This window comes from Hevea brasiliensis, chromosome 16, assembly GCF_030052815.1.
Source record: "Hevea brasiliensis isolate MT/VB/25A 57/8 chromosome 16, ASM3005281v1, whole genome shotgun sequence".
Classification (NCBI taxonomy): Eukaryota; Viridiplantae; Streptophyta; class Magnoliopsida; order Malpighiales; family Euphorbiaceae; genus Hevea; species Hevea brasiliensis.
This window is the reverse complement of record NC_079508.1, coordinates 66,404,081-66,417,500: the sequence shown is the minus strand read 5'-3', so window position 1 is coordinate 66,417,500 and position 13,420 is coordinate 66,404,081. Positions and strand designations below refer to the sequence as shown.

At 30.7% G+C, this 13,420-nt stretch overlaps 2 protein-coding genes across 5 annotated transcripts; both read left to right on the top strand.

The window, feature by feature from the left end:
• The first annotated feature begins 1,493 nt into the window (after positions 1–1,493).
• Positions 1,494–5,366, top strand: LOC110646099 (3-hydroxyisobutyryl-CoA hydrolase-like protein 2, mitochondrial). Its single transcript, XM_058137960.1, has 14 exons — positions 1,494–1,751; positions 1,842–1,922; positions 2,152–2,220; positions 2,651–2,714; positions 2,911–2,990; positions 3,090–3,173; positions 3,264–3,348; positions 3,711–3,796; positions 3,875–3,996; positions 4,125–4,185; positions 4,391–4,489; positions 4,612–4,713; positions 4,818–4,859; positions 4,969–5,366. The coding sequence occupies exons 1-14, from the start codon at positions 1,632–1,634 to the stop codon at positions 5,068–5,070; spliced, it is 1,197 nt and encodes a 398-aa protein (XP_057993943.1). The 5' UTR covers positions 1,494–1,631; the 3' UTR covers positions 5,071–5,366.
• A 3,744-nt stretch (positions 5,367–9,110) lies between these two features.
• On the top strand, positions 9,111–13,336 carry LOC110646094 (VAN3-binding protein). 4 transcript variants are annotated; one of them, XM_058137870.1, is made up of 7 exons: positions 10,521–10,792; positions 10,867–10,933; positions 11,370–11,745; positions 11,956–12,334; positions 12,416–12,589; positions 12,714–12,821; positions 12,955–13,336. In XM_058137870.1, the coding sequence occupies exons 3-7, from the start codon at positions 11,485–11,487 to the stop codon at positions 13,191–13,193; spliced, it is 1,161 nt and encodes a 386-aa protein (XP_057993853.1). In that variant the 5' UTR covers positions 10,521–10,792; positions 10,867–10,933; positions 11,370–11,484; the 3' UTR covers positions 13,194–13,336. The 4 variants fall into 4 exon arrangements, with proteins under 4 accessions (XP_057993854.1, XP_057993853.1, XP_021655121.2 ...); XM_021799429.2 differs by having other exon boundaries at positions 10,864–10,933; XM_058137871.1 differs by lacking the exons at positions 10,521–10,792; positions 10,867–10,933 and adding an exon at positions 9,111–9,250.
• The last annotated feature ends 84 nt before the right edge of the window (positions 13,337–13,420 follow it).

Below are 13,420 nucleotides of genomic sequence, written 5' to 3'. Positions count from 1 at the left end.
GCGTAAGTTTTACTCATCCAATTATTTTCCAAGTGAGACCTAGAAATATTGCACGAATTTCAAGCAAATAAAAGAAAATCCACATGCTATAATCACAAAAAATGAGAAAAAAGGGTGATATGAAACACACAAGAGTGCTTATATATACTTGTTCAACCCCAAGAAGCATAAGGACTAATTTATGTATGAGGCAAACAATCTGTGCTAAAATATATTGAATCATAGAGAGAAAAATGCAAAGTCTAAAAGCCTTTTACAGCTGTCTTAAAAAATTTCAATTTATCTCCCACCATCAACAGTGTTACTGCTCTCTCTGATAACCTTGACATTAACAATGCAGTGATTTTGGTTAAAATTATATTTTATTTTATCAGTATCAATAATTTTCTTATAGAAAAAAAGTTTTAGTTTTACTAATAAAGGGGTGTTATACTAAAATTGGATTAAAAATTTAAATTCTTAATTTTAATATTTAGTTAAAAATTATCCATTATATATTATTAAAAAAAGGCTACAAATTTATATAAAAAATATTTATCATTAAATAAAATTAAAATTTCATATTTATCGATGTAAATGCAAACTTTTTATTTAATAAAATAGTTAATTTTTATAATAAATTTATAATTATGTTAAGTAAATAGTATATATATATATATATAAAACTAAAATTTAACATTACAAGTTTGTAATTATGTAAAATAATTAAAAAAATAAATTAGTAGAAGTAAGATTAAGCATTTAAATTTCTTTTTTGATTTTATTTTAATAATTTATTTAATTTTTAATGAATTAATAATACTAGGATTAAGATTGAATTATTATATTAAACATTATAACAAAATTTTTTTATATGTATAATAATAATAATAATTATTAAAATAATATTAAAATTTTAATTTATATTAATTATTATAATAATATAAATTGAAATTATTTAGGGATTTAGTGATGAATATACCGTCGCTAAAATTTATTAGTGACGCATTGGTATGGATGAACATCTTATCGATAAAAGTATTAACGACTTTTGTTGCTAAATATTATTAACGATGAAATTATATGAATTAACAGCAAATTTTTATCATTAAAATATATTATTAGTGCTTAATTTATATATCTATTACTATAGATATGTTTTTATTGATATTTTTGACAATTTCAATATTTTCCTTTGCACTTATTTTTATACTAATCAGTCTTTTATTTTTTGGAGTAATATTTGGGTAGGACTTTGTCTTTCATTTTGTAGAGTAATATTTGGGCAGGACTTTGGCACTTGGTGAAAACCACTCCTGACACCAGTCAACGCCAGTCCTTTTTTATTGATAATTTTACAAAGTAACGAAAGATGCCTGAAATTTCCTATGGAAGGTCTATAAATCATTTTCACATCAGCGTAAGTTTTACTCATCCAATTATTTTCCAAGTGAGACCTAGAAATATTACACGAATTTCAGGCAAAGAAAAAGAAAATCTGCATGCTATAATCACAAAAATTGAAAAAAAAGGGTGATATGAAACACACAAGAGTGCTTATATATACTTGTCCAACCCCAAGAAGCACAAAGAATAATTTCTGTAAGAAGCAAACAATCAGTGCTAAAAAGTATTAAATTATAGAGAGAAAAATGCAAAGTCTTAAAGCTTTTTACGACTGTCTTAAAAAATCTCGATTTATCTCCTACGCTAGAGTCCTCTCCACCATCAACAATTTTACTGCTCTCTGTGATAACCTTCACATTAATGCGGTGAGTTTGTTTATAATGCTCTTATTTTATGCAATAATTTTTTTTTATGTTTAATATAATTTTGAATTAAGTATTGATTTTAATTTCCAGATACTCGTTGAGGAGGATGGCATTTCACGTATAGTAATTCTCAATAGACCTCGCGTCTTGAATGCTCTTAATAACAGTATGGTTAGTTGAAATCTTAATTTAGATAATTATTTTTTATATTCTTAATAATAATATTATTATTTGATATTTATTATTAGGATGATAATTTATTAATTGAGCATCTATTTCGTAGTTTAAAGGAACAAAAAGGATTTGATATTTAGCTTGATTGCGTTATATTTTAAGTAAACATACTGCAAATGATGCATTAATTAACTAACTAAATCAAGATTTCATCATGTGTTATCAGATAGTTTGCCTTAAGGAATTGTATCAGTCTTGGGAAACCCATCCTGACGTTAGTTTTGTTGTGTTGAAGGTAAATAATATACACACATTGTTGCAAGCTAACTGTCGACTTTCATTGCTATATTTATTAGAGAACTTTTATCCAGCCAATTTTTAATTTTTATAGAATTTAATTTAAAATTTTCATTTTAAATTTAATTTAACTAAAAATTAAAAATTTTTAACAAAATTTCATAATTTTTAGATTTAAATAAAAAAATTAAGACATTTAATTTCTTGATTTTATAATTAAAATTTTTAATTTCATTTTTTTAATTAAAATAATTGAAATTGAATTTATAAATTAATTTAAGCAAAAAATTAAAAAGTTGGGTATTAAGTTTTTTTTTTTTTTTTTTTTTTTAAACTATTACCTTATTGTTGCCTTAGGAAGAAAAAAGTACTTGTTAGTTACAAGGGATGGAATTGCTTAATTAGGCAACATAATGTGTGTTTTGAAGGGCAATGGAAGGGCATTTTGTGCAGGTGGAGATGTTGTTAGTGTATACCGATTAATTAGTCAAGGTGAGATTAATTTTAATTAGCCTTTGATTTTTATTTCAATATCATTGGATTTGTTCGTGTTTTTTGAGCCGAGATGGGCCGGATTGTCTCAATTAAGGCTAACTTGGCTTGGAAGGTTGGGCATATGAAGCATTTGAGTTGTTTCTTGATGCAATTTGCATTAAAGTAATGAATAAATTATGGTTTATTAATGCAGGGAAGGAGGAAGAATGTAAAGAATATTTTAGGACATTATATAGTTTCATGTACGTCCTAGGCACATATTCGAAGCCGCATGTGAGTGTTTTCTTCACATCTCTATATATAAGAGTTGAACAAAAGCGACTGTATTAACCTGATTTCGCTTCAAATTTCTGTCCATTAACTTGCATGAAGGTGGCAATCTTGGATGGCATTACAATGGGTGGAGGTGCAGGGATTTCTATCCATGGAGCTTATCGAATTGCAACTAATAAGACTGTAATATACATAGATACATACATCTCTTCTTCTTCTTGAATTAACTATTTTCTTGCATATAATTTCAACTTTATATTAATTGTTGCACAGATTTTTGCTATGCCCGAAGTTCATATCGGCTTCCATCCTGATGTTGGGTCTTCTTATTTTCTTTCACGTCTGCCTGGTCACTTGGGTTCGTAACTTCTTGGAGAGCTCTATATATCAGAAAAAACAAAAAAAAATATATTTTTTTTATTTTTCATTTTTTGAAATTAAAATTCTATTAATAAAATCAATAAAAATTTAATATTACATCGTGTACATGTCTACTTTTCATTAATTATACTACCTATTAATCCAATTACGCTCAATAGAACTCTTAAATTAACTATTTACAGTAAATATTTTAGTTAATCCATCCGTTTAGACATAATTTAATATATTTATTAGAATTTTGAGTTATAAATACAACAAGTCAACAGATTAAAAATGCTAAGTGAAAAAATTTGGTAAAAAAAAATCACTATTTATTTATTTTTCTTTTTGTATACGTAGGGGAATATTTGGCATTAACAGGAGATACTCTGAGCGGAGAAGAAATGCTTGCTTGTGGACTTGCAACTCACTATTTAACCACTGCAGTTCGTTTTCTTTGCTCACTATTGTTTATATTTTTTACGTAATTAATAATTAATTAACATTAGTTTTCATTTTAACAGAGGCTTTCTTCGATGGAAGAGCAACTTGGCATGTTAATTGCGGATGATTTTTCGGATATTGAAACTTTTCTAGCAAAATACGCAGACTCTGCAATTCCAAGTGAAAAAAGTGTTCTTCATAGGTGTATTCATATATGAAAAACAACATTATTTTGGAATCTATATATCAGTAATAATCATGCTTCCTATTTCAAATTTCTTTTCATTCATTTTTATATTATTAATTTGGTGTGTATTTTGATGATTATAGGCTTGAGTTGGTGAATAAATGTTTTGGCCATGGCACAGTTGAGGAAATTGTGAATGCTTTGGTAAGAGTTCTCCTCCAAGGGAATAAATTAATAGGGAAAAAAACACTAAGTCAAGCAATTGTCAATTAAGAAAAGCTATTAAAAGATTTAAATCTTGATAGTTTTTTTAGTCTAATTGTCAATATAAAAATTTTTCTCAAAATTGAGTGAAATAAGTGACACATGCTTTGATTAAATGATGAAATTAATTAACATTACTTGTTAGGAAAATGAAACCGCCAAATCAAATGATGAGTGGTGCATATCAACACTCAAAAAACTAAGAGAGGTTTCACCGCTGAGCTTGAAGATCTCCTTAAAATCTGTAAGCCTTAATTGCACCAATATTTCTTTCTGTATTAGATGTCATTGATTAATTAATTCTATTTACAATGCGATTATTAATTATATGCTAACTATAATTAATCAATTGTACATATCTGATAGATACAAGAAGGAAGATACCAAACACTTTCACAATGCCTTGCTCGCGAGTACCGGATGACAGTCAAAGCAATTTCCAGGCAGATCTCCAATGACTTTTGCGAGGTATTAGAATAGGCAATATATAGCACTTTCGTAAAATATAGATTTTTTTTTTCTTTGGAGTTCTCTTTAATGTCTTTTTTTTTTTTTTTTCCTGTCCTGCTTAGGGAATTCGAAGCCGATTGGTGGACAAATGTTTTACACCAAAGGTATTTGCTCATTTCTTCTAAATTTTGTACTAATAACACAAGATTTTTATTTACTATTGAGCTATCATATCTTGATGGAGAAATTTTAATTATTTAAAATATTTTGTAGTGGGATCCGCCATGCTTAGAACAAGTGTCCCAAGACATGGTGAATGCATACTTTGCACCTCTTCCTATAAATGAGCCTGACCTCGAGTTACCTTGCTGCTAGAGAAGCCTTTGCTTGGATCATAATGCAGGTGTATATACATAAATATAAACGCTTTCATATTACTCGTGTTGAGTCGACATGTTCTTGGCCAAGGTCAAGATTACTGTTATATGATGCCCAAATCATTCTCCATGGAAAAGAAAAGAATTTCAAGAAATTATTAAGAGCACAAACTACTAACGTCTTCTCTAGGATTGATTTCACTTGAAATCTTGATTATAATATGTGGGAGTTTTGTCTCTATATATAAACTAAATTTTGCTGCTAAGACTAGGAGAATTGATAGAATGTTGTGAATTGCATGTGAGGTTGTAACATTATCATAGCGTATAGGCAATGGTGTTATCGTCTACTTTATTGGATGAAGGTCCCACGCGCATAGTCAGAAGATAACGTTCTCGTTTTCTTCTCATCTTCTAACTTTCTTTAATTTATCAGCCTATTCCGACATTCGATTCCCTAGCTTGTGGTGTTGGATTTCTGCTTTTTCAATCCGCAGGTGCGCCTAAGATTCCTGTTTGGATGGGCCTAAAAAAGAACCACTTTGTAGAGATGTCTTCTTCAAAGTTTTGGTGATAGTGAAAGATACCGGAAGCATCACTAGTAGTGCTTTAGCCAATGCTTCTTTACCATACACATACATGTGCGTATGAACACACTCGTGTGCATGTCATAATTGATTAGATTTCTTATATTTGTTTCAATATCCTCATTGGCAAGAAAAAGATGATAAATAAGAGTTCTCATACCATATCCAACAAGTAAAGGATAGCTATCAATTTCCTCTTTGAATGCTATCAAAAAGATAAAAATTTAAACCATGTTCCACAAAAGGAAGAAAACTAGCAAAACCAAACCATTAAACAACTGGTGAATCTAAATCAATTCACAGGGGGTGGAGAGAAATAAGTCCATTATTGGGGTGAAGCTACCCATATGGAAAACACAAGAAACTAAAAGGGGTCTGTAAATGTGGTCTGAATTTATTATAATAAATTCCTTACTTTTCCTTTATAATTAGACAAAAGACCCAAGCCAAGTACAGACTGGCTTGGTCAAATCATGTTATCGCTTGATATGCTTGAATATTGTCTTCTTCATATGCATAATTAATGCAAAACTGTTAGGGCCCTGTTATGCTTTTTCTGATTACAAGTTCTTGAAGATAAGGAGATATTGATGCTTGCAGCTTGCTTTTTATCAATGAGAGGTGTCATCCCAAGATTTGAAATTTGAGCAAAGTCAGGATATTTGCCTGAAAATGGCCCTTGAAGAAGCTATAATTTGACTAGAAAAAACGCTTTTTTTGTGTCCAAACGTGAACCCTCCATTGGGACAACCCTCCATGAATTGAAATGCGATAAAGGCATGAAAATTGTCAAGTGTGTCGGTGTGCCAATGCCACCATACGTACATTTAGATTTTTGAGGGCAATTATAGAAGATGAGAACAGTGTACTTATGCACACTATAGAAACAGTGATTGACTACTGCCACATTATTTGTGGTCATTTTTCTAGCATAAAATTAGCAGCCTAATTTGACAAAAGGGTTTTCATTTTTAGCCGCATGGCCTTATTCTGTTCCTTAAAAAAAAAAAAAAAAAAAATACAGATTTTATGGTTATCAAGTTATGTGCATATGTGGCTAGCTAGCTAGCAAGCGACATTACACCAACTTTGAAAACGAAATATGAGCTGAACACTAAGTATTTTGAAATGCTCTGACACTATAAGAATCTATCAATAAAACACCGGATTTTATCAATGGATTTCAATTTGTTGCTAGCTATCAATGGATTTTAAAATTTATTGATAAATTATTAACAAATTATAAATTCATTAATAAATTATTAATGAATTTCAAATTCATTAATAAATTATTAATGAATTTCAAATTCATCGGTAATTTAATTCATTCAAAATTTGTGAGACATAAAAAAAATTAGGGTTTAAATTATTAAGGGATTTGAAATCCGTTCATAATTTAAATGTCAATTTTTTTTCTCACATAAATGACTAATGTATTTTAAAATTAATTGATAATTTACAAATGAATTTTTTAAATTACTAATGAATTTTAAAATTTATTTATAAATTTTAGAAAAAAAAATCATGCATTTCTTTTTTAAAAGCTTGCCTTTTATTCAATCACCAATAGATTACCAATAACGCCTTTTATTCAAAATCCATTTGTAATGGAATTTTTAGTAATTATTGGAGGAAATTTTTTTAAAAATTTAGCAACAAATTTGTAATTCATTGTTAAATTGTGTATATATACCTATAAACACCATTTTTTTTTTCTGATTTCATTATTCTCTCCCATTTCAATCTTTCTTTCTTTTTTCTCATTTATTTTTCTTTTCCACTGATTTTCTTTTCTCTTCTCTAAGTCATTTCTTCCATTCTTTTTTATTTTCTTTTATTCTTTCCCTCTATCCCTTTTTTTTCCTTCTCTCATCTTTTCTCTCTCTTTTTTTCACTTCTCTCATCATTTTCTTCTGCTTTCTCTCTGTCTTTTTTTTTTTTTTTAATCTTTTCTCTCATTTTTCTTCTTTCTTTTTCTTATTTTCTTCATTTTTTTATATTTTCTTCATTTTCTTTTTTTTTTCTCTCTTTTAATTTTTACTTTATATCTTCTATTTTCATTGATATAATTTCCCCTTGTTATTTTTTCTCATCTTTATTTTTTCTTTTTTAAATGTCACTTCTTCTCTCATTATAATGTACTTACAAGAATTATTAATGATAAAATAAAAATAAATTTATAATAACAAAATAATTTGAAAGATAAAATACTCACAATTAATAATAAAATTTATTATTTTAATTGAAAATAGTTTTTTCTTAATTATCAATGAATTTTAAATCTATTGATAAATTTACCAACGTAATATTTGATTTTTTTTTAATTTTTCAATTGATTTATATGATTATTAACAGACTTTAATCCATTAGTAAAAAAATTATCAATGAGTTTCACTGTAACTAATCTCGTCCATTGGTAAACCAATAGATTTCATATGATTACCAACGAAAAAAAAATCTGTTGATAATCCGAAAAATAGTTGTTCTCTGAGCAACGCTCTAAATAGACGCAAAGGGCTAGTCCTGCAATTAAATATATCTTGCCAAAAGCCGGTTTTAGCTTGGTTCAATTCGTGGTTCAATCAAGTTTGAATAGGATTTAAGGGCCGACTTCCCATAATTTTTTTTTGTTTTATTTTGATTTGGATTAAGGCAATTCAATGGTAAAAAAATATTTTTTTTAATAAATAAATTGACAGGTCAAATTGAATTCAACTGTCTATTTCAATTTTAATCCGATTCAATTCAAGATTTAAGGGAAGAAAAACTAAGACTAATTCTAAAATAATTTTGGTTCAATTGTAACTATTAAGACGTTATTCTAATTCCAAATTTGATTGAGTCGATTTTGAGAGTTCAAAATAATTGGGAAAATTTTTTAATATTTATGTGAAAGAACTACACTCATATTAATGATCCAAACCAACACAAACAAAAAAAAAAATTTGAGACAATTAATCTGCTAATCCTTCTTAATTACTAGCAAGTCCTTCATTCATTTTATAATGTTTAACTCTACACAACAGACACTTTACATTTACATATCATCGACGGCTAGCACTATAGGACCCATTGAATCATTATTAATCAATTCTAATTAAAGAGTAACACAAACACGGAATTGAGTGAAGACACTAACAGGAACCATCTAACTTGTACGTATCAAATTTCTATGTAGTCATCAGTTGAGTGCATGCATCAGGACCATTTCATTACTTAGAAGAAGGGATGAGGGCGACTCCCCAGATAATTAATAAAAGGAAATGTTACCCCTGAAATGAATTAAGTCGAGGAGCCTTTGGGCTCCCACATTAGTTGTTGACGTGTATGTATAGGTTTATAAGCATTGCCTTATGTTCCCGTGTGCACTTATGTTTCACGAAAGAAAAGCTAAAACTCGAGGGGGTGAGGCGAGTGACCGGTGTGGTCTAGTGGTTGAGGTTTGCGAGTTAGCGGGCGTGCCCTTTAGGGGTGCTCAGTGAGGCTGAGCCTTCGGGCACCCACATCAGTTATGGACGTGTGTGTGTGGGTTCATAAGTGTTGCCAAGGCTCATCTTAGTCAGCAATTGCCTAGGAGAGAGTGTTGATACAGTAAGTCTTATGTTTCCGTGTGTGCGTGTGTTTCATGAAAGAAAAAAATTAAGTCGAGCAATGAGTTTTTGGCAATTTTTGGTTTTCTATGTTCACTTTACGATTTATCGAAGACTAATCTTTTTAAAATTCGCAGCTGCTTTTCGTAATAATATCTTATCTAAAGATCGAACTTGAATTCTTAATGATTCTTGTCATTATGCCCAACACTTATTGATTGAATTTTTAGTAATTCATTAATATTTAAAATAGAAAAATTCTTATCTAAATTCGATTCATCATGAACTCAAAATATAAAATGTATGATGAGACTTACCTATTTAATAAGTGAGATTCACATGTTTGTATCTTTAGCTTATAATAAACCCAATTTAAATAAGAAAAATCCTTTAAAACAATATAAAATATGTGGTAAAATATCCGTCCAGATTGTCGCCCAATCATCTATATCTTCGCATGATATATCTTAGCATAATAGAGAGGCACGCGTTCTTACAAAATTTTTAGTGAATTAATGAAAATTTTAAAAGTAAATTATAAAATAAACATTTAATTACTGATTTACTAATAACATGTTATAAACTTACAGTATCCTTGATGTTCTTTTAATTTTTGATTAATTTTTCAACATATTATGAAGAGGACAATAATATAATATAGAACTGAAATAAAATTTAAGGTTTATAATATTATGGAATTTATTTTCTCCAAGAAAAATTTTGGGTATCTTATCTATGACTCTTGCCTAAAAATGATTCAATCCTTGTTGATGATGTTCAATGAGCTATAGTAACACAAATTAAAGTATTTAACACCAAAATATAATATATGTTATTAACTTATTATATAGTATTTTGGTATTTAAAAAAAAAGATTTAAATATTGAAATTATTAGATATATCTTACAATCAAATAATTAAGCCATAGTTATTTGAATAATTCCTTAAAATAAACTATAGACTATTTGATTAGAGGAATAAAGAAGGATATCGACCTCTAGTAGTGTACAAAATATGCAATGCATTCGAGTCACCGTTGAGGAAAGCAGGAGGAAAGTGGGAGACTAGCTCCCAAACCGTCCCCACCGTCCAGCGAAGTTCATGCAAATGCCAGTGGGTGGTCCTGCACAGACTTCCAAGTTTCGAACTGCCAAGTGCCAACCACCGAAAGCCCACAACAAAAAAAAAAAAAAAATCCAGAGAGCCAGAGCATAATAATCTACTATTTACGTACCTAACCAGTCAAATGACGCACGAGGAAAAAAAGAATATGCGAACCATTCTTGTAGTCTTGTACACGCTACAAACCAATATATAGTACATAAATCCGAGATTTCCTTGTAGAAACCTGTGCTTAATTGCATGAGCGTCAAGGAACAATCCCCGGTTATTAAGGATATTGTTGTTTCTTCTCATTAAACTATTGTTATATATTGCTTTCCGAGTTTCGTGAATTCTGTTTGTTTCGCTTCTCTCTGAATTTTTTTGATTCCTTTAACGAAACCCAACCTTATTTCATGGAGGTTCAAAGCACTAGATTTTGGTAAGTGCTTTTGCAATCTATTTTGTCCCCTAGATAGGTTCTTACTTGCTCTTTTTGTTTGTGTATAAAAGAAGTTTGTTCGGAAGGAAGTTATGGCCGTCTGGGTTTGTTTAGTGGGCATGGAACCTTTGAGATTGAAAGGTTAGTGATTAAAGCAGGTGTCTTATTTCTATATTCTCTGAGGGGTCTAAAAGAAAAGAAAAGTGAAGAAGTGAGCTTTTTGAAAACTTCTCTTACTTTTCTTTTAAGTATTGAATCTGAAGTACTCAATACGTTGGAGAGTTTTCTATTGGATATGAAGCTGCAATCTTTATGGTATCACTTGACTATATGCACAGATTAGTTTATAGCCTTTGAAGTTGCTTCATAAAGAGACTTTTTTTTTCTTGCTTTTTTTTTTTCAAAGTGAAAACTTTGCTTCAGACAGCAAGAAAAGTATTTTCCAATCTATAAAGCTAGTCATCTAATACACTGCTTTTTAGTTGTTTTTAATACATATCACATCTCCTATTTTGAGTTGCTTAGTCCAGCTAGCATCCAATATGTTTGCTCAATGACTTCTTGAACGACATGGCAGGAATCACTGGAGTCACTGAAGTTTTGATGCGATAGATCGATTGATCATACAAGAAGTAGCCCAAGGAAGAGACAGTTCCTGATTCGATTGTAATATTTGGATACAAATTTAAGAAATGAATAGTGGGTTTTATTCTGGTTGGAAGCATGGTTCTTTGCTGGATTATTTGGAGGAAGACCAACAGCTGAAACCGGTGGTATCGCTTCCAGCAATCCCTCAACCACAAACCCCAAAAGAGCCTATGGAGTTCTTATCTAGATCTTGGAGTCTTTCCGCTTCAGAAATTTCAAAAGCTCTGGCTCAGAAACAGAGACAATTTTTCACTGACATCCAACCCAGTATGTTCTCAGCAGATACAGTTGCAGCACCACAGTTAGTAAGTTACCTTTTTAAAATTCTTTGTCTATGTTCAGATTTTCTTAAATCCTTTGTGCAATAAGCAGAAAAGAATACCCTGGTCTTTTACTCTGTGATTCTTAACTTGCTTAGTTACTCAATTATGAAAATCACAATCATTATAGCATCCCCATAGCTTAATTTTTCAAATTCAATTCCTATTAATTTAATTATGTTGCTTACTTTGCAGACAAGGAAGATAATAAATTCGTTAAATTCAAGAAAGACAGGATCAATAGGAAAGTGGTTCCACCACAAGGAGCTTAGCAGCAGCACAGTGAAGAAGAAAGATAAGGCACGCATGGAAAATGCGCGTATGCATTCTGCTATATCAGTTGCTGGACTAGCTGCAGCCTTGGCTGCTGTGGCAGCCGAAGGAAACTCTAGTGACTCTGGATCTAAAATGAGTATGGCTTTGGCCTCAGCTACAGAACTCTTGGCATCACATTGCATAGAATTAGCAGAATCAGCCGGAGCGGATCATGATCGTGTGGCTTCTGTTGTGAGATCAGCTGTAGACATTCAGAGTCCAGGTGATCTAATGACCCTTACTGCAGCAGCTGCAACAGGTACTTCATTGAAATGATCACTGGACCTCATATTTCTTTAATCTCTGATCATTGATTAATAACGGCTTTGCACTTGTTTAGCTTTGAGGGGAGAAGCAGCACTAAAAGCAAGGTTGCCGAAAGAAGCAAGAAAAAATGCATCTATAAGTCCTTACGAGAGAGGAATGGCAGAAACTCATTGGGGTTCTGCTAACATTGGTGAAGTAGAAGAACTGGCTCCCTGCGTCGGTGAAGTATTGCAACACACAAGAAAAGGTTTGTACTTTCTTTGTTGTTGCCTTGGGACTTAGCTTGAAATGTATGGAAATATTAAGGAATAAAATTGCTGCTGTGTAATTTAGCTGCCAAGGCTAAATCAGTTCGTTCTTGGAATTGCCAGGAGTGTTGCGATGGAAACACATTTCAGTCTACATCAACAAGAAATTACAGGTCATAATTAAGATCAAAAGCAAACACGTTGGAGGAGCCTTCTCCAAGAAACACAAATGTAAGCAATTCTGTTCAACTGTGTAAATTTTGCTGTGTTTCCAGCCTTTTCCATCACAAATATCTATTATTTACTTTGTTTTTCAATTTTCCTTGTCACAATCTAAAGTTTGAATGTGTTCTGCTGATTTTAGGCGTTGTTTATGGGGTCTGCGATGAGACTACAGCATGGCCATATAGAAAAGAAAGGGAAAGTTCTGAAGAAGTATATTTTGGCCTTAAAACTGCGCAGGGTCTTCTAGAGTTCAAGTGCAAGAGCAAGATCCATAAGCAAAGATGGGTTGATCGGATTCAAAATCTTCTTCATCAAGTCAACTGTGTTGAAGAAACTGAACGTTCTCTGGAATTTCTAAGCTTAAGCAATAGCGTATAGCGTGATTCATTTTTTTCCAAGACCGGGAAAAGGGACACATTAACGTTTACTAAGGATCTATAATATGTCAACACGGTCTACATATGAAAATTTTCTTCCCCTTTACACATATAATATAAGGAATTAAACCCAATATTTGATCTTATGTGTTGTTACTGGAAAATGGAATTGGTCCTCTAGCATCAGATTGCTATTTTGGGCTTTTGGAGGAAGCCCCTGGTGCAAAA